General features: G+C 39.2%; 1 protein-coding gene across 1 annotated transcript in view; it reads left to right on the top strand.

Annotated features, from left to right (window-relative positions):
• Gpc4 (glypican 4) overlaps positions 1-21,500 on the top strand; it is a 37,016-nt gene that overhangs the window by 1,714 nt on the left and 13,802 nt on the right. Inside the window, exon 2 of the mRNA XM_010614297.1 lies at positions 13,799-14,190. Coding sequence (XP_010612599.1) covers positions 13,799-14,190 — 392 coding nt within the window. The remainder of the gene's footprint in view (positions 1-13,798; positions 14,191-21,500) is intronic.

Here is a 21,500-nt window from a genome sequence, read left to right as displayed (position 1 = left end):
GAGCAGAGCCGATTGCTTGGTGGTAGCTGGCAAGCAGAACATGGGGAAATGTGCTGGAGAGGGAAGGGGCCAGGGATTGGAGAAACGTAGACGCCAAAGTCTTGCCACCATGACTCACCCACACACACTTAAGAAGTATGCTTTCCTAATCCCCTAGGTGGCTCTCAAGCCAGTCAAGCTGACAATCCAGCTTAACTCCCTACATATATACTGCATTTATTAAGAGAATTTAACAATGTGTTAATACTGTGTATAAATGGGTTTTATTGGCAGAGTACATTATTAGGCCACCTCTGTCTCTCTTGATCCCTAAGTTATTGTTATTACTATTTAAAAGAATGATATTCTCTCTGCCTTGTGCTTTGCAAGTGCTAGGTCCCAAATTTGGTACCAAAAAAAAAAAAAGAAAGAAAGAAAGAAAGAAAGAAAGAAAGAAAGAAAGAAAGAAAAAGAAAGAAAGAAAGAAAGAAAGAAAGAAAAAGATATTCTCTTGATTATGACATATGGCATTTCTCTTTCAAGATAATAGCTTTTATTTAAGAGAGAAAACTACATAATTAGATAGACGTCCTTGCAAACATTTAGATGCTGATATTTAAAAATTGCCACATGGCGGCTTCATGATGGAATTCAGAAGGAAACAAAAATCATGTTGTTTAGAAATGGCTCTCCTTTTAACAGCATGGTATAGTGGAGATGAATCTACTTCCAGGTTTTAAGACGGCCTTTCTCCAGGCCTCTCCATGTTCATAAAATGGAGCTCTTTCTGGAGTCATTGCCCATGGGCTTGCTGATGTAGCTGTTTGCTCCCCATGGTTTTATGCACTATTCTGTGATTCCATTGTATTGTGTTTTTGAAAAGTCTTACATAGAGAGAGAGAGAGAGAAGAAGAGGACAGAGAAATAGTTTCTCTTGCCCCTTCCTTACCAGACATCACATTCAATAAATATATTAAAATTGTGCCTTTTCTCAGTTTCAAAACTTATGAAAAATGATTGTGAATTTCCAGTTTGTTCTGTCTTCAAATAAAAGTAATGGCAGAAACAAAGTTAATGAACATTAATTTTCTTTGAAAGGGTGGTAACTGAAATGTGTCCCATCTGGAGATCAGAATGGAGCGAGCTGGAATACTTTGCATGATTTCTCGAAGTTAGCTTGTTTTTGTTTTTTGGGTTTTTTGTTGTTGTTCTTTTGTTTTGTTTTTTTCTCTGTTTTTGTGACATTGGGGATTGAAGCCAAGGACACTCTACTACTAAGCTATATTCCTGGCCCTTTTTAAAATTTTTTGTTTTGATTCAATGTTTCTCTACGTTGCCCAGAGTTGACCTTAAATGTGTTAGTCTTCTGCTTCAGCCTCTCAAGTGGCTGGCTTTATAAATGTGTGCTACCATGCCCAGTTATGAATTGGGTTTTCCGAAATGATGTGATTATATGAGTAAACCTCAGTTTATTGGCCCCCTGCCCAACCATAATCCTCTCATAGGTGCTGCATTGATTCACTGCTTGATTTTTAAAGCTGACTGTTAAAACCTGCAATACTTCTCAAGGCCTAAGGATCCAGAGATGTTGAGTAAAGTGCTCTGGGGTATTTTGACTCTCAGAAATTTAGGGGTGGGTGCTTTGGTGGAAGAATTGTCTAAATTATTAAAGAATGCAAACCTTGGGTCATTGATCTGAATGAAAGAGAAGAAGTTGGACCAAGTAATAAGGGGGCAGTTGAGGAACCAAGATAGAACAATGAAGTTGCACAAAGACAGCTGGGAACATGTAATGAACAACTAGCAGAAGGACACATGGAAACAAACTGGATCAAGCTGCTGAGTCCATGTAACTTTGTGTGTCATCACAAGTTCTCTGTGTATGAGGTAACACTTCTTTGAAAAGATAAGAACAATTCCTTCTATAAACCTCTCAATAAAAGTTTGGGAGCTTGTAGAGTGTTAGCCTTCTGTTGCCAGAAATCAACTCCTCCCAGTTTTCCATCATTACTTTTTTTTTTTTTTTTTTTTTAGGGGATTGAACTCCAGTCCTTGCACTTTCAAGGCAGTTGCCAGAACCACTGAGCTAAATCCCTGGCTTCCATCATTCCTTCTTGATTGACACCATGTCAGGGTCCCAATGCCAGCTCTGGCAATTTTGAAGTCATTAGATTGAAGAAATGAATCACTCCTTTTTTTGATTCTGTGCTTCAGGTTTTCTATTATTTTCACAACTCAAGGGCTGTATAGTCTGTAATTCAGTTTCTAAATTATAAACCAATATGTTTGTAGGATATGTTGAGACCTGAGTGAAGTATAAAGAAGACATTTCCTTTGGCAGCATTCCCCCTACCCTCAGCAAAATCTCAGGTTTTCTGTTTTAAATGTGTACCTCTGAGTTTGGAGGCTGGTGTCTATGTTTTTCTGTACTGTAATCTCTTTTTACCCACTGTTTAATTTAGGATGTTCCTATGCTGGAGACAGGGAACCAGAACTTGATAGTGACAGCTAGCTGCTCCCCCTCTTGGCCAGTTCTGGGAATGTTTTTGATAGTAGAACTGCTAATTAGCGTAGCTGAATTAGTTGTCTCAAGAATATGCTAATCAGATACTCTGTTGGGAGGGGGAGGGTTGGAGAAGAATTGGCTTGTCAAAAGGAATGGAAAGAGCACAAGTAAGGAATAATCCATGTTTGAGGAAAACAGCATAAAGACCCACCCCAAAATACCTGGCATTTTGTGAAAGACTAATTGTTTTTAAAAGGACAGTTCTATAAAAAACCCACATAGGCTGAGATGATTAGAGCTTCTATGTTAAATATGTCTTTGAATTACATAGTAAAAATGATGTAGCAGCTATAAAGAAATATTGCTAAACAACTCCCCAAATCAAACTATTTGCTAGATATTTTACATGTTAAAGGAAATGTTAAAGAAATAGAGAAATTGTCTGAAGCTAATCTGTTGGGGAACTCTTAGCTTGTTTTGGGAGTGAGCTTTACTAACTTTGGATGGGAGGCAGCACACGGTGAATTGTCATTCTGGTTTTGCAGTGAACCCTCCGCGACCTTGGGCAGTTAACTGGGTCTCAGTTTTCCTGTCTATAAAATGAGGGGGTTGAGTTAGATGCTCTCTAAAAACTCTTTCAATTCTAAAATTTCTGTGAATCTTTTAAACATGTGACTAGACCAGCTGCTTCAGTGAAAGGTCTTACAAGATGTTAATTAGCCATCTGTATGGTCCCCCTCTATTTTTCCCCTATGGTATCTTAACCCTTAGCGACTTTTACCAGGTCTTTGAAAACCCGCCCATGAGCCTGCTGCTTGTTAACGTAAATAATAGTAGAAATTTTCTGAATTAGCTTAAAATGCACATAAAAGAAATAATTGTGTGTCCCAAGCTCCCTTGTTTCCTATCATTTCCCAGAGGCAGAAGATGAAGCATTCTTCAGACTTAGCCAAATCTGCAGTTTAATCACTGAATTTTTCTGTAGTTCATATTGGCCATAAATTAAGCCAGTAGGAAAACCAGTGTGTCTGCTCAGTGAGTCGAAGGCATTTTAATTCATAGGCCCATGAAAGTAATGACCTCAGTGGCAGCGAACTGTCCACTCACCTTCAACGACAGATATATTCAACTAAGTTTTGTGGCCATCAGCTAAACTGAAAGTTTTGAAATTTTCCGTACCTCAGCCTTAACTGTTTTTTAACTACATGTTTTATTATTATCCTTTGCACAGCTATAATTACTAAGGACCACCTGGGAAAAATTTAGCTGAAAAACATGTAAAACATTCTCAAAGAAAGAGTGTCATAGAAACGGGTGGCATAACATGAATTGGTTTTTAATTCTCGCTTCATTTCATTCATTAAAACTTAAATTTGTTGCTTTTGAAAACCTCTGTTACAGTGCAGTGAGCAACAATTCACAAACTGAATAGTTGCAAAAATATATAGAGAAGTACAGGAGGCCATCTGGCCTTTCTGCAAATACAATGCTCCTCTCAGATCATGCAAATAATCTTCGATTTAGTTGGAAAGCACTGCTACTCTTTCTTTACAGTTCTATGAAAGAGACTAAAAAAATGGGGTAGTTTTGCTAGCTCCTTTATAATCTCTCTGTGAAACTTGATGAGAACGAGCCACTGCCAACTTACTGTAATCAAATCAAGAGCTCAGACAAAACACACACATTTTTCTATTGACCAAGATTTTCTGCCTTTTGAGTGGTTTATCTGAAGTGTGACCAATTGTGGCTCTAGCATTGGCCATCTCATCAGATTGAACATGCTTGTAGAGCTTCTGTGGAGCCCAGAGCACTTTTTGTTCTGGGCCTCTGCAGTTAGCTTCGACTTCCTCAGGAGGCATGACATCAGCAGGAAGTAGCTGATCTGTCTGGAGGCAAACACTCAGAAGAGCTGCTGTCGAACTGCTTTTATTGACTCTGATGCTCTTTAGGCCTGTGAGTTTGGAAAGTCCGTGTTCATCACTGTCTACCGTCTTCTGTGGGCATGTCCAGGCCCCTGCAAAAAGACTTATTTGATCGTTCACTGCCTTCAACTGATTGAGAGCATTCCTAAGCCAGTCACGCTCCAGCTCATTCTTGTTCATTGTCCCTGCCCATCTTTAGCACCTTCTTCTTCCAAGAATTAGCAAAGCAATGGGAACTCTTCTGATAAATGTGACAAACAGCCAGAGTAGTCGATGGGCATGCCTTTCCAGATGATGAACTGGGCAGTGTGTCAGAAGTTTTGAATACATTCATGTTCTGACTTAGTAATACCACTCCTAGGTATGTATCTCTCTCTCTCTCTCTCTTTTTTTTTTTTTTTTTTTTTTTTTTTTGGTACCGGGGATCGAACTCAGGTCCTTGCGTTTGCAAGGTAGGCAGTGGAACCACTGACCTAAACCCCCGGCCCTTCTATGTATGTATCTCAAGGGAAGAAAGATCTCCATGAAGATTTGTGTAGTGCGTTATTTGTGTACAGCATTATTTATAATAATGACGAATTAGAAATAAGCCTGTGCCCCACAGTGATTACATTGTGTCCTATCCTCATGATGTGATATGTAGTCATTAAAAATATTTGTGAAGAATTTTTCATCATATATGATAGACTAACCATATAATGCTACGTGAGAGCAAGGTGTAAATAACATAGTATGATAGTAACTGTGACATGTATTTTTATAGGAAAAAGGAAATTCAATAAGCCATTGTTAATCTCTTCTTTTTCTTTCTTTCTTTTCTTTTTTTTTGTACTGGGGATTGAACTCGGGGTCCTTGTGCTTATGAGGAAGGTGGTGGAACCACTGAGCTAAATCCTCTGGCCCTCTGGTTTAAAATATTACTAAAGAGAAAGAAAAATGAAACCTTGTGCATTGTTGGTGGAATGGAAGTCAGTATAGCTATTATGGATAACAATAAGGAAGATTCTAAAAAAAAAATCTAAAAATAAAACTGCAGGACCATAAAATCCAGCATTCCCACTCTGGGCATGTATATCCAAAGGAAATAAGATAAACACATCGGAGACACCTATACTCCAGTGTTTATTAACTACACTGCTCACAGTAGGCAGGGTATGGCATCAAACTAAGTGTCCATCAGTAGAAGAATGGATAAAGAAAATATGTATATACAACATGGAATATTTAGCTACAAAAGCACTAAATTCTGTCACTTGAATGAACCTAGAGGATATTGTGTTAAGTGACGTAAGTCAGACACATACTACGTGATCTCACTCATAACAGGAATCTGAAAAAGTGATAAATTGTGAAGGTGATGGATATGCTAATTATCCTTTGTTGATCACTACGTAATATATATATATATATATATATATAAGCCAAAAGATCACGTTGTACCTTATAAATATGTTGAAAATATTATGTGCCAATCAAAAAAGTTTTTAAACATCACTGAGAAACTTGAACAGAATTATGAAACATTTTGAAAACAATTACCCTTGATCCCCATTACCCGAACCGTCATCATTGTGTATACCAGACTATTTTGTTCATAGATAATACATGTGCACAAATTGGAATAATACTCAAAATGCAATTCTGTGTCCTGATTTTTCTTTTCTATTTTTCCTTTTTCCTTTACTGCCCTCCCGACACACCTCCCATGGTACTGGGTGTTAAACCCAGGGCTTTTGGATTGAGCTACATCCCCAACCTTTTTTAAAATTTATTTTAAGTTGAGACAGTATCTTACTATAACTGGCTAAGTTTCCTAGGCTGCACTTGAACTTGTGATACCACTGCCTGAGCCTCCCACAGTACTAAAATGACAGATGAGCACCATCATGCCCAGGCTGATTTTACTCTGGCAAAAGATCATGAACAGATAGACTCTATTATGAGATGTGCATATGAAACTATGTGGCAGTCTCTGTGAAATATCCACACAGAAGTTAGCATTTGGCCCCTTGCAGTGGCTGCCTCAGCTTACTTATAGTTGCCCTCAGCCCTTTCTTGGCAATTCTGAATGCCGAGAAATATGGAAGTGCTAAAGCCAGTTGGCTCACTGGTGCTGGGAGTGCCCTTCATAGATGGAACGATGCCCAGCAGAAGTTGTGAGTATACAGTGCTGAGCCTGTGTCGCTGGTCACATTAGCCAAAGACATGGGCTGTGAGAGATAAACATTGCATTTTCTCCCTAGGAGACTCAGCATTCAAAATGCATTTCAACTAATAAAATTAAACTTGGGAAGAAAGGGCTGATCCTACTTTTGGCAGCATCCCCTAGCACTCTTTGATATGCTAACAGCTTCTAATGAGGGCTGCAGCTGGCAATTGGCCTGTCAACCTAGAAGCAGCCTATTAATTTGTTTTCCACTGATAAACATTAGTTGAGTATGTGACCTTTTGGTACACCATGGCCTATCAGGCACTCTTGAAGAGTGAGATTATGTCATGATAGAGGAAAGCGTTTGTTAAAAACTTCCATAGACGGAAATCAATATGGAGATACCTCAAAGAGCTTGGACATGAGGTTCCATTTGACCCAGCCATCCCTCCACTGGGTATCTTTCCAAGAGAACTAAAAGAATCATATCACAGAGAAGTATGTGCACCCATGTTTATAGCGGCACAGTTTGTAATAGCTAAAACTTGGAAACAGCCTATTTGCCCATCCGTTGGAAAATGGATAAAGAAGTTGTGGTTTTTCTATAAAATGGAATATTACTCAGCCATAAAGAATGAGAAAATAGATTCATTCATAGGAAAATGGATACATATTGAAGATATACTCCTAAGTGAAATAAATAAGTCACACATGTGTAAATACCGAATAGTTTCCCTGGTGTGAATAATCTGCAACAATGCATAAGATTCTAATAAGATTACTGACATTTAGAAATGGGAAGAAAGGAGCTAAAGGTGTAGGGAAGGTGGGATGGGTAGGGGAAGAGTAAAAAGGGAAAAGAAAAAGTGGGAGAATGAAAAGATGAAAATAAAGTGTAGATGGGGAGGGGAGGAGGGGGTGAAGGGAGGGCAGAGGTAAGGAGAAAAAATGAGATTCATGTAGAGGTGCAAGATCCCAACAATGAATGTAAGTGTACTGTATCCCTAAAATGTGCCAATAAACTCAATTAAAGCTGAAAAAAAAAAAAAAACTTCCATAGACTTTACCAAAAAGGCAAGACAGAGGAGATAGTTCTAAACCAATGTTGCTGTTGTTGGTAAAACACTTACTGATGCTCCTTTTCCCTTTTACATTTGTAGATGTCTGTTAACTAGTCATCAATAAATACTTGATCTCCTATAACTCCATACGTTTTCTTTACAGTGAGAAAGGTACAATTTTTATAGCGTGTATACAGAGGCTTCTTTTTTCAGGAATTTTGTTGATGTGATAACTTAGGGTTTGTGTGCCACACCAACACTGTGAAGTACAGCATGTATAGTGACAGGGAAATTAATCCTTATATGTAAAAGACAGCTTCCTAATAATGTAAAGACACTGTGGTAATTTATAGCATCAAGCAAATGGATTGAATGGAAAGGGCTTCTAGTCTCTTAAGGTCATGGGTTAATTCTAGAATGCATTCTAGCTCGTTAATCAATGGCCAGTCCATTGTTTATAAAGAAGTAACTAATGGCATTTAATAGCACAGCTGAAGGTCCTTTGACCTTTTTCAGGAATTTTGAATGTTTAGTTGATGTGAGACAAGTGGCTGGCAATAGATGTTCCAAAAATACATGATGTTCTTTTTTTTTTAAAAGACAGAATATGTGCATAGAAGACTTTCATATGGAAAAGTTTTGTCTTTTCACTCTTAGTTTGTCCCATGTTAAATCAGAACCACTTACACTAGAATAATCAATTTTAAAGAAGGAAAATATAATCCCCTAGCTCAACACTTGTGCTAAGTTAACTTCTGGTAAACAAGGTAATATGCAAGGAAAATGCATGAGAGGAGCGAGGACTTACCTGTTGATTAATTCTTAATTTTTGTACGTATGTGTGATGTGTATGGTGTTCTTTGTTTATAATGTAACTGTCTTGCCAGCATTGAGCTTTCTCTGTTCCTTGTTTTTCACTCTGTAGTTGCCCTCACAATCACAGATGTCTGGGACATTTCACAACCTTGGAAGGTAGAGCCATTAAGCATTTCCCTTTGGATAAACAGCTCCCAGTTTTATAAGGCCTTGAGTCTTCTTAGCAGACTTAACAGCAGCTTTGGCTTCATTTATGTTCCCCCAGATGGACTATTTTTTTACTCCCCTAGGAAAGGTAAAAACAATCTGAAAAGGAGTTTTTAAAGTAATTATTGATATATAAAAAATTGAAGGACAGTAATACCACTTCTTGTATTACTAATAGTGTCTGTGTATTAAACATCTACTTTGTGTCAGGTAATATCCACAAGAAATGTGAGAAAATAGCCCTCTTTTGTGGATGGGGTAAAAGAGACTCAGAGAAGTTAGGCCTTTTTCCTGGCCATGGCCATACAGCCACTAAGGGAGAATCTTGTGCTTTTCCTCCTGTCCTGCATCTTTGGATTAGTAGCCCATTCTGGCACTTGTTTTTCTATCCCTGTGTTAAGTGACCATTCATGAGCTCAAGGAGAAGTAGCTGCTTGATCCTTAGAACATGCATATACTTAAGCCTCCAAACTGAAAATTGAAGGAGAAATAAACCCTGATCACAGACACCATATTTCAAACTCTTGTCAACCAGCTCCTTTCTGATTTCTTTCAGATACCAATACCTTCACTTAAAACAGACTCTCTGAGCAGCATTTCCTTTTCATAAATACAAGCAATTGCTGCAAGGGAGCTCTGACTTCCAATTAACTCAGCTTCTGGTTGATGTGGAACTCTGGGTTACACTACTCTTGGCTGATTCTCGTAGCCACCACACGTAGTATAGTTGGCTTCAGGCATAATGATTATGAAGCATGATTGCTAGGTGGCTCAGCCGAGACAGTTCTTCTCCAGTATTTAGGATCTGACTCTGCTTCTCTGAGTTCTGAGAAAAAAAATGGAGATGAGCACTGCAACAATTAATGAAGTTGCCACTGGTGGCTTTGGACCAGGACCTGACAGTCTCATTTGTGCTCCATTCTTCACTGTAAAAATAAATGTCATGGGAAGAAAAGGGTGGAGTGGGAGATGAAAAAAATGTTCAAGAACATTTGAGAACTGCTAGTTTAACAGAAAAAAACAGATGCAAAAGTGTTTTTTTTTTGTTGTTCATTTCTCCCTAATAGGAAGTTACTATGCTTTGGTTGATATTGTACCTAATTGGTATGGATTTTAGAATTTAAATTATGTCTCTCATTCTTAGAAGGGTCGCTTGAAGGCAAAAAGCATTGAATATTCCCATTTAACAGGAGCAGTGAAAATAGGTCTAAGGAGAGATGAGTTTGGATCTTCTAGATCCTGTCATTTGTGTTCTGTTGGTCCCCCACCCTGGGTGAAATAGGTGAATATTCAAGAACTTGCCATATGAAGTAAAGCTTAAAAGTTATAGATGTTTTTAAAATATCTGATGCATTCATAATACCACTTGTGAGAAGTAGTGGTATAGTAAAGGTGAATTGAATGGGGGAAATTCGTCTTTCTAGAAATTTTCATTACAGTCTGATTGGGCAGAAGAAAGATTAAGATGCATGGTTAAACTATGTGCTTTGATTTGAGCCCATAGTATCCCTTCAGTACGTACCTGTCAAATTGCTTAGCCATTTTGAGGGATTAAATTGTGAGCTTTTAACTTGTTATATCAGTTTTATAGAACTTCTCAAGCATTTATTAACAACATGCCCATTCAAATGGTCTCTATATTTGCAATTTATATGACCACATTAAAGTCTTTTAAAATACAAAGGAGGGGAAATAAATTTTCTGAAGGACGAAATGTATCAGGATTTAGTATGTATACAGGACCAATCTTATGTCTTAAAATACAAACTAACATACACACAAACTAACATTTACCTAGATGAAATGTGAGTCATGAGGACCATTGTAAAGGCCCATTATTACATTGGAAGAGAGCATCTCACCCTTCTTTTCATTAGATTGTTTCTCTTATATGATGAGTAGCTACATTATATGAAGCTAACGCAACTGGTAAATTCCTGAACTGAAAGAATTTAAAAAACATCATACTTTTTGCATAGGTTGTTCAGTGTCTTTGTGTTCACTTGGCCTTGTAGCACTTTTAAACCTAAAAGACAAACCATGACCTTTTTTAGAAATGTTAATTTAAAATTAAGCTTGATGGGTCACTTTGTGCCCCTTCCCAAGAAAACCCCTGACTCCAGGGCCATTCGTTAAAAAATGCAAGTAAGTATTAAGAATTACTTAGAAAATGAGTATTAAAGTACAAGTCAAATAATTCTTATACCCTAGCTTCTGATGTGTATCAATTTTGAGTAGTATAATAAAAATCTAATATAGGGAAGAGCCTGTGGTTGCTATTGGAATTTGCTCTTTGAGATCATGAACTGTTAATAGCATTGGGTTGACACAAGACTTGTGAATTATTCTCGATGACCTGGGTTTTTTTAAACACGTGAATGCTGTGTGTGCAGCACAGTGGACAGTATGACCCAACTACCTGTGTCTTTATGTCCCCAGTCAGCAAGCACCACTTAGCAAGGATGCCAGCAATTCAAGTATATTATGAGACATAGACCAGGTGATATTTAAGGTTCCTTCTTGTCCTGATGCCCTAAGTTTGAATTCTAGAAAAATACTGCATGCATTTAATCACCTACCTTGATTAACATTTGACTGAGAAAGTTCCACGTAAGAAACTTTATTCCTGGGACACATAAAAGAAGCACTCCTAAGCCAGGCTTGGTGGCACATGCCTGAAATACCAATACTTTGGGAGCCTGAGGCAGGAGGATCACAAGGTCCAGCCCAACACTGGCAATTTAGTAACTTAATGAGACCCTGTCTCAAAATAAAAGCTAAAAAAAGGATGGGGAGATATAGCTCTGTTTGAAAGACCTGGGTTCACTCTGCAGTAACACACACACACACACACACACATACACACACACACACACACGTGTGTGCGTGTGCATGTGTGTGTGTGTGTGTGTATGCAAAAGAACCACACCTAGGAATGCAATGTTTTAAAAATGTGCTTCATTGGAAAGACCCTTCCATATATCGAATGCTTCACTCTCCATAGCCTCATAGCTGCTGGTAATTGCTAATTAGAGCTGAAATGGGAGAAATGTCATTAGCCAAAGCGGTTTGTTCTTCACTTTGGAGGTATAGCAGAACCACAGGTGGCTGGACCTACCCTCAGGGTTTCTGATATAGTGAGTCTGGGTGGGGCCCAAAATTTGGGTTTCTAACAAGTGTCTAGTACTGCTGAGGCAATGCTGCTTTCTGACCTGCACTTTGAGAGCTGCTCAGGGGATCAGGGAGAGAACAGAAGGCCTTCCTGCACATTATTTCTCATATGGGTCCTGTCATATGGTTCCTGTGATAGTCTGAGTGGTTCATTTGCCTGGATTGAGGAATGCCTACAGAACTCACAAAGCACACTTCTGGGTGTGTCTGTGAAGGTGCTTCCAGTGAGCTAAGTGTGGAAAACTGTCTAGAATGTTAGAAGCACCATCCAACAGGCTGGGGCCTGAAAGGTCCAGAAACACAGGAGAAGGGGATTATTAGCTCTTGCTCATAATCACACTTGACCTTGCTGGAAGTGGTGCACTCTCTTCTGCTTTGGCCTGTGGTCTTTAGACACTTTAGCATTTGAATAGAGACTTGCAAGGGAGCTCTCTGGAGGACTTTCAGGCCTGGGGCTTAGACTAGGGCACCATCTTTGGCCTCCCTCCCATGATAAGGCTTTTGGCTCCTTGGAGTGGTAGCCACTGGCTTCCCTGCCTCTCCAGCCTGCAGATGGCCACTGTGGGCCTTTTCAGCCTCTGTAATTGTTGGAGCTCATCTGAGAAATTCCCTCATGTATATTTTATTGGTCCTTTGTCCACCTTCTGCCCTCTCACTTAAGGGAAAGAACATTGATAACAATGCCAGTGAGGGCCTTGAGAGAAACCAATGTAGAATCTCCTTGCATGTAAGGCAAGTCCTACATGTCCATCTCCTTCCAGAAAGCTTTAGTTTACTCCATCTGGGTTCTTGGAAAGCAATTTAGAGTTAGTTGTTAGCTTCTGATTCCTCTACCCAGCTTGAGAAGGGAACATTTTTGCAGCACAACTGCGTTTTGATAAGCACGCCAATGTTCTGCCTTTGAAGTAGGTGTCATATTTTCTTTCTGTTCCATGTTCGCTTAGGAGCAGTTTCTTATTTGACATGGCCCTTGTGTTGTGTTCTGGTATTTATTATATTTCCTGCTTATAGACTCGATATCATGAGGTATTTATATTAGGCAAGAGATGCTTTAAGAATGATTATAATATCACAGATACTCTTTGGTTCCTTTTTTCATTGAACTTACTGTGAAGAGCTTCAGGAAAACTGATTTGGCATTTGTACTTAAGAGACTAAAATATTTAATGCTTAGGCTGTGGCTGCACAATGGTCAAAATATAGATCTGAAAGGACAAGGTATTGCCATTTGTATTTTGTAGTGATATTTCCATGCCATCTTCCAAATATACCAGTGCTACAGTATAGTTGATTTCATTACCTGTTCATAGTCTATCTCCCTCTCTTAGAACAGTGAAGGGAGACTTGTGACGTTACTGTATGAATCCTTTAGGAACACAGGATTAACTTGGATACTTCCAATTGCTGCTAAGGTCACAGAGAAACACTCAAGAAGTTATTTTCAGAAAACTTCGGTGCTTGCTTCTGGGGGTGTTAACATTGTGTTTTGTGACCTCAAGCATTGTCCAAATATGCCACCCAGGTAAGTATGGAGGAGGAAAAAAAAATCACACATGCCCAAGTCAAGCAACAACTTTGGAACACACCTGTTCTGCTCTTAGGTTACAGTTAGGTGGCATGATTTGATTGGATTTCAATGCTTGCAGTAAACCATTCTGGGAAACAAATTTTAGACATCACATGCTCATTTTTATCTAATTTTTGAGAGAGATAATGAATGAAAGAAAATGAATGTGTATGTGTGCTATACTAACTCCTGAGAAGTTGTTGGTTGAAATTTCTTTTTTCCCCCTCCTAAGATCCATATGTACGTGACTTTGAAACATGGTTTTCAGATGCCACGTTGCCTAAGAAATTCATTCTTTGCAAACATGTTTTCCAATTTCTTGATTTTTAAAAATTTTCAAATGTATCTGAAAAACACTGGGAGTTACTAAAGTCCTTTCTTTTATTTTTCTCTTTCACTGTTTTCTTCTCTTGCTTTTAGAATTCTTTAAAGAACTACTAGAGAATGCAGAGAAATCCCTGAATGATATGTTTGTGAAAACATATGGCCGCTTATACATGCAAAATTCAGAGCTATTTAAAGATCTCTTCGTAGAGCTGAAGCGCTACTATGTGGTGGGCAATGTGAACCTGGAAGAAATGCTCAATGACTTCTGGGCTCGCCTTCTGGAGCGGATGTTCCGCCTGGTGAACTCCCAGTACCACTTTACAGATGAGTACCTGGAATGTGTGAGCAAGTACACCGAGCAGCTGAAGCCTTTCGGAGATGTCCCTCGGAAACTGAAGCTGCAGGTTACCCGTGCCTTCGTAGCGGCCCGTACTTTTGCTCAAGGCTTGGCGGTTGCAAGAGATGTAGTGAGCAAGGTCTCTGTGGTAAGTGCTGTTGTGTTCTCTGCTTTTGTTTGTTTCATTTCAAAAGAGTGATGGGGGAGGGGGGCAAAAATAAATCACTAGAATCTGTTGGCTCTGTAGAAATCTTCCCTTTGTCTCTTGCCTCTCTCCTGTCAGATTTAGTCCTTAGACATTACTGGTTCGAGTTACTAAACAACACTGACGAACATTTCCATATGTTATTGTTCCCTGTGATGGTCCTGGTAGTCATTCTTAGAAGGGGGATATATGTTCCCTCTGGAATCCCGTGTTTAAAAATGAGTACTTAATAACCTCCACTGTCCTTTTAGCTTTTGTTCTTGTCCCTGTCTCTCTGTCTTTTTCTCCTTCTCCCCCTCCTCCCCCTTTACTAAACAACACTGACGAACATTTCCATATGTTATTGTTCCCTGTGATGGTCCTGGTAGTCATTCTTAGAAGGGGGATATATGTTCCCTCTGGAATCCCGTGTTTAAAAATGAGTACTTAATAACCTCCACTGTCCTTTTAGCTTTTGTTCTTGTCCCTGTCTCTCTGTCTTTTTCTCCTTCTCCCCCTCCTCCCCCTCTCCCCCTTCCCTTCCCTCCTTCTCTCGCCCCCTCCCTCACCTTCCCCCTCTCTATTTGGGTTGGCACTGGGCATAGAACCCCAGAGCACTGACCTACATCCACAGCCATATATATTAGTTATTTAACTTTAAAACAGTATCTCACTGGATTGTCCAAACTGGACTCCCTCCTGCCTCCTGCTCGCAGGTAGCTGGGATTACAGGCCTGCCCCATGGCAAGTAGTTCTCCTTCTCTTCTTGCAAAAGAAACACATGCACTCGGCTTCCACAGTTGGTTGTTTTGAGTGACTGTGCTTGAGCCTACCAATTAGAGTCTAGAAAGTCATTTCATACCTGTAAGCATATATGCCCTCATTATATGGAGACTTTTAGAAGACAGAACTGTCTCCAGCTATTAATGTTGACCACACTGCTCTTAGCTATGACTGTGTTTTATAGGATTACCAGTTTGGAAAAGACAATTTTAATATGTCGACAGGAGCTGATGAAGTGAACCTCAATTTCCTCATTTGTAAATTAAATGACTGGAACTAGATCCATATTTTTCAGACCATGTTCCTGGGAGCCAGCTTAGAAGGTATTTCATTGGCCTCAGTGAGGAGGGACAAGGAAGACAGAGGTCCTCTGTCTCCCGGGGGTGAAACTGTACATCTGTGCCTTCACCTTCTGCTTCTACCAGAGAAGCTTTGCATTCTTTGGCTTTATGCGTAGGATTTTCAGCAGGATTTCAAAGGGGAAAATGCTCCGTCCCACTATGCTGCACTTAATGATGTTTGAAAATGTATGCGTGTGTGTGTGTGTGTGTGTGTGTGTGTGTGTGTGTGTGTGTGTGTGTGTATGTGTGTGTGTGTGTGTAGCTCGGGATGGATCACACGGCTTCATGTATCCTGAGCAAGTACTCTTCCACTGAGGTATACTTCAAGCCTCTGCAAACTTTGAAGGCTCTTCCACCACTACCCTTTCATGACCTAAATAATATTTGGAAAGATGCAGATAAACTGGGCCAAAGCTCTCTTTAGAAGACTGGTCCTAATGCTCCTACTACTAGTCCCTCTACAGAAAAGCCAAATTATAGGCCGTTGCTAAAAAGCCTAGATATACAAGGATAGCAGCTTCTGCTTAAGCCATTTGGTTCTTTTGAGCCGGAGGAATAAGCAACATAAAAACTGGACAGCACTACAAAGGTTCAAATGGCCACCTGACTGCCTGTCAGAGTTCATCTACAGTTAGGGAGACCATATAATTTATTGTCCAAACTGGGACACTAACTGTCTAAACCAGGAGGTGCTTATTAACAGTGCTACCCAGACAACAGGTGTAACTAATTGTTAATAAGCAACCAGGATTGCCCAGGCAGTCACCCTCAGAAGGGAGGAGAAACATATTTAACAGAGTGAAGAAAAAAGGATTCTAAAGATTAGTACTTTGAAAGCTAGGTAAAAATCCTATGGGATTTTTTTCACATTAGAGTTGAGTGATGATAGGGTCAGGGATTTAGCTCAGTGGTACTGCCACCTGCCTCACAAGTGCAAGATCCTGAGTTAGATCCCTGGTACTCCCTCCCCGCAAACAAGATTAGTTGATTGTTTGAGTTCAGTACAGTATTGTTTGCTCTCACACTCATCTCCAGGCTGTAAACTGTCAGGAAACAGTTCTTCCTAGTACATTTTTGTTTACCAGCTCTTTTTTCTTCAGATTTTTTTTCACTATAAATTACAAATATTTATTGAGGAAGGCCAGGGATTTAGCTCAGTGGTTCTGCTACCTCCCTTGCAAGCACAAGTTCCCGATTTCGATCTCCAGTACCAAAAACAAATATTTATTGAGGTAGATAAGGCTGAGGTGGGGATAAGGAAAGAGATGATTGCTAAAAGAAGCATCTGATAACGGCACTTCTGCCAACCCTATCAAGCTTTATTAATGTTGGAAAAACTTGTGTCAGAGGCACAGTCGATCCAAATCAAAGTTATTTGTGTTGTGGTTCATGTAACGTATCTGCCCTCTTTCAACAATTCCTTGTGTTCATCCCAAACTGAAAAGATAGAAAGGTACCGCAGTATGGTTGAATGTCTGTGTATACACGTACATGTGTGTGTGTGCGCTCATGCTGGAGAGTGGAAGAGTAGAAAGTAGGCTCTTGAGAAGTGGTTTCTTTACATTAAACCTCTCCCTTTTCCTTTGAGTTCCACTTGAATTTTTAGGAAGGAAGAAAGTTCCTTTCTGAGTATAACCCTTGAGATCGATCCCTATTCTGCTATTTCTTGTATTTTCATATCTGCCTGAGAGATTCGTATCATTTTTACGGGACTATAGTGAATGCCTGTCTAGTTTGATTTACATAGGGTAATGACTCCTTGTCAGTTTTTCAGTTGAAAATAATGTTTTATGGATACTTGAAGTAGTATGGCTGTAATTGCAAACTTTTGAAAAAATACTATTTTGGCTTCACTATTGAGCTTTTCTAGACTTAAGGACTGACTTAAATTCAAACCCTTCAACTAAGTCAGGTTAGATTATCTGAATTGCATAATAATAAGACATATAGGCATCACATAAGTTTCTGAAGGTGCTGGTATAGAATCGTATACAGTCTTCCATCTGTGGAATGTTTCTAAGCAGTAGCATGCCAAGTATATTTGCACACTTGAGAAGACATTTATTACATCAGTTTTTGGAGTATCATTACCAGGTAAACAAAATTAGGGGTATAGTGGTATGGAGAAGGCAATAATTGACCTGGCTCCCCAAAACATATCTCAAACTGAACAATTTGAAATATCTGTGTGATTAATTTAGAATTATAATTAAGTTTGTGTATCCAAGCAATTTTTTTTCATACTAATCCCAAACCCAAGTGCAGTTTCCAGGTGGAACTAAAACACCACAAGAAAGGAACAGGATGGGGCTGGGGATTTGGGTCAGAGGTTCCACAGCCTGCCTCCTAAGTGCAAGGGCCCGAGTTCAATATCTGGTACCAAAAAAAAAGAACAGGTCTTCTTTTGCTTCCCAATAAAAGTAATTGTTCCGATCCTAAAAAAAGATTCGTCAGAGTAGGGAATGGATTTCCTAATTGAAGAGACCCACTTTACCCATTTACCTCCAAGATGGCCTTTAGAGTCAAATACAACAAGCATTCTGGACTTGGGTGATTTTAATTGCATATTTAACTTAGAAATAGTCCCATTTTGTCTCTTTGAGTAGATACCCTGCTTTCCAACAAAAGAATTGTGGTTTTAAGCTGAGCAATGGTTTGGTCACCACTATGCCTTTGAAACACTCTTAACACCAGCAGGCTTAACTTACTTGAAGGGAAAGAAAAATACTGCTTAGTTGAAGTAGACTTGCCTTGATTTTGTTTTTCTGGGTCCAAACATCCAGTGATTGCAGTTCACTCCATTGAGCTTTACAGTTCAAACTTGAGTAAAGTGTACTTAATTAGTAACAGATGGTTCAAGAATACCCTGGTGCTGCACATCTTTGGATTACTTATTCTTTCTTTGTCATGGTTCATGATACATTTCTTATTTACCTGCTTGTAGCAGCAATTTTGCCTGGGAGGGTGAAGTCTGTTGTGGTCTTTCAGAAATGCACTAGTGGTTACATGCGCCATGAAAATTAATAACTCCTGTGCCAAAGAGAGTTGCACTCTCATGGTTTCCATTAACACTGACATAATGGGACTGCGTCTACACCCCCATCCCAAATACAGGGGCTATAATTAGAAATCAGTGCCTTGCCATTGAGATGTCTAAATGGCTGTCCTGCCCCAGGATCAGTTTCCACTGTTCTCTTCCATTTTTCTCTGTTTACAGTGCCCCCAAACCTATAAAAAATACTAGTGTTTCTGTTTCCCAAAATCATTTCATATGTATGTGTATTCATATTCATTTGTGCATGCTAGGCAAGTGCTCTACCACTGAGCTACACTTCCCCTCCTACTTATTATTTTTAAATACGTTTCTTGTTAGTAATTTCGCCAGGTTGGTCTAGAATTTGAAATCCTCCTGTCTCAGCCTCAAGTACCTGGGAATACATGTAAATGCAGAATTTTTAAAAACTATCAATATGACAAGCTTTTAAGAACCCAAGTGTAGACCTTAATTCAACCCTTAGTATTTTTCATTCACAATCCTCAGGACTAGAACTGGGAAAAGAAAGGGTAGGAGCCAAGCTGTGGCTGGGATAGGGAGAGTCAGTGTACAGGAGGTGTCAGGGCTGAAGAAATTGAGATCACACAAGCTTAATACAAAAGTAGAGCTCATTTCCAGGGGGTTAATGCAGTGATGTTGAAACTTAAAGGTTACAACTGAGTCTAAGCATTACAGACAAAAATACATACTCTCAAGTATTTAGGCAGCTTGAGTTCTATTTATTACAATCCACAAATACTTCTGAATGAATCCTAGTTTATCATAGGCATTTTGGTACACTCTTAAAATTCTATTATCAGATAAAAAGTTAGGAACTTCTTATCCATTTCTTCATGTGTGTGTGTGTTTGTGTGTGCGTGCACTGAATTCAAAGCTAATTATGAAATTGCTGAACAAACTCATCACATCCCACAGCAAATTTAGGTTCCCTATCTCATTCTCTTACCATAATTTTGGGAAATATTTCCTGTTATTTTTATTGGGTGCTTTTGTTACCAAGCAACAGATAAAATCTAGACTTTTTCTGTTTGTGTGGTACTACTGGCTGTGCAAAAAATAAAATGCTGCAGCAAATGTATGTTGGGAGCTGGAATAAAACTAAAAGAAAATATGTTTCAAACTTCAGTGCTGCATGTTAACTGCCATCACTGTGTAATGTGGCTTAAGGCTCATTCTAAATTACTGAAATGAAATCCAGCCTGCGCGAAGAGTTCTCCAGCATGTTCCTTCTTTGCAGGCTCCTTGCAGTAGTTATTTGGTAGAAAGACTCAATCTATACTAAGAGTCTTTGGAAAGAGAGTTTTCTGCAAAGGGTTTTTATAGCAAATTGACATTGAGTTGTCATGTTAAATGTGTATCTGCAGGGAGGCAAGGATCAGGTGGTTTGGTTTTTTTTTTTTTATGTGTGTGTGTGTGTGTGTGTGTGGTGCTTGGGATGGGACTCAGGGCCTTGCACATGCGAGGCAAACAGTCTACCACTGAGCCTGGCCCCAGACCACAGTGAGTGTTTTTATTAAAAAGTTTCAATAAGCTAACAAGGAAATGAGATTCTTGTCCCACTTTCTTTTGCCATGGAGCAGGCCCTGAAAATCTCATATTCTATGGCAGCCCCAGAATTACCTAAGGTTTTGACAGACCTTGGTCGGTTATTAAGGATTTTATAAGACTCAGAATTTGGTATTAATATAGTATCATTGTGGGTCTATAACTGAGGTTAATTTTGATATTTGGGTCAATAAGTGAGATTGGTTTTGGCATTTGGATTAATACAGAAGCATTCAGTCCTGATGAGGTTTCTGTTTTATCACCCTCTAAAAGTAAACTCTTCTTACATAATGTCCAACACTTTTTCTTCTTATTTAGGTTATATCTTGCTCTCAGTAGGGATTGAGTATCTCTCCTACGTGTAGCTACACCTATTTTTTTATTTTTTTTTCAAAATTTTAGAATTATGGTAAAAATAGGCACTGTTTTCCAGTTTATTTTGTTCCAAGGAACTCTTTTCACTCCATGTCCAAAGTGAGCCTTTCTTGAGCCTTTAAATTCTTTTTGTGGAGGAATTGGTGAGAAATACACTGTAATTATGTGTTTTTCACACCCTTGTAGCATTGTAAACAGTTCTAAAGATAGGGTTCTCATACTCAGTAAATCATTGTTTTATTAAACAATATGTCCTCCCCATCCAAGTGTCCAGTGAGCGTTGCTATATGTAGAACACTTGTGTCCCAAATTACCAGCCAGTATTTACAAAACTGATTTATTTGGTCAGTAAGCTTTTAAAACTTCAGATTGTCGCTAGAAAGCATGCAGCCCCGTAGCTGAGTGGTCACTGTGTGTGGAGAGAATATACTAGGCCTGGGAGCTATAGAGAAGGACCAACCTACCCATGTGCTACTCTCAAGCGTCCTAAAGTCTGTGATTCGAAGAAGCCATTTAGATACTCATCAAGGGGTCGGGGGCATAGCTCAGCAGTACAGCCCTTTCCCATCACAGGCAAGGTCCCAGGTTTAGTCCCCAGCAATGCCCTTCCCTGTTCAAGTAACATATCAGATATGTCAAATGCCCATGCACTGGAACCAAACTGCTTAGGTTTACATCTTGGCATCACCATTTATTAGAAGACCTGGTGTGTTTCTCAACCTCTTGGGTCCTCACTCTGCTCTCGATTACTTTGAGGTTTAAATGATTAATATGTGTTTTGCTTTGTGGAACAGAACCTGACACTGAGTACTCTGTAAATGTATCATGTAAGTCAATGAAATCCAATAAAACTATCAATAGTAACTCTTGTCATAAAGCAGGAGCTTTTCTCTTGAATCTTGACATCAAGACCCTTATAACCAGAAAACCATGAAAGTTAAATAGGCATATTCTTTTTGAGACTGTTAAACTATTTTTTTGTTATTGTTCAAAGGGGGTAAAGGGGAAAAATACAGATTTCCTTTTTCTGTTCTTCATCATGTGTTTTTGAGAAGTGACTATTAAATCTCTAAGATACCTGAAAATTTTGATTTTTGTAAAAGGCAGTTATAAACCTCCCACACCCCTTTTGACTCCACTGCCAAGGAATCTGGAATTCACTGGCATCTAGACCC

This window comes from Fukomys damarensis, unplaced genomic scaffold (assembly GCF_012274545.1).
Source record: "Fukomys damarensis isolate Sample0158 unplaced genomic scaffold, DMR_v1.0_HiC HiC_scaffold_39, whole genome shotgun sequence".
NCBI lineage: Eukaryota > Metazoa > Chordata > Mammalia > Rodentia > Bathyergidae > Fukomys > Fukomys damarensis.
This window is presented reverse-complemented; position numbering and strand designations above follow the sequence as displayed.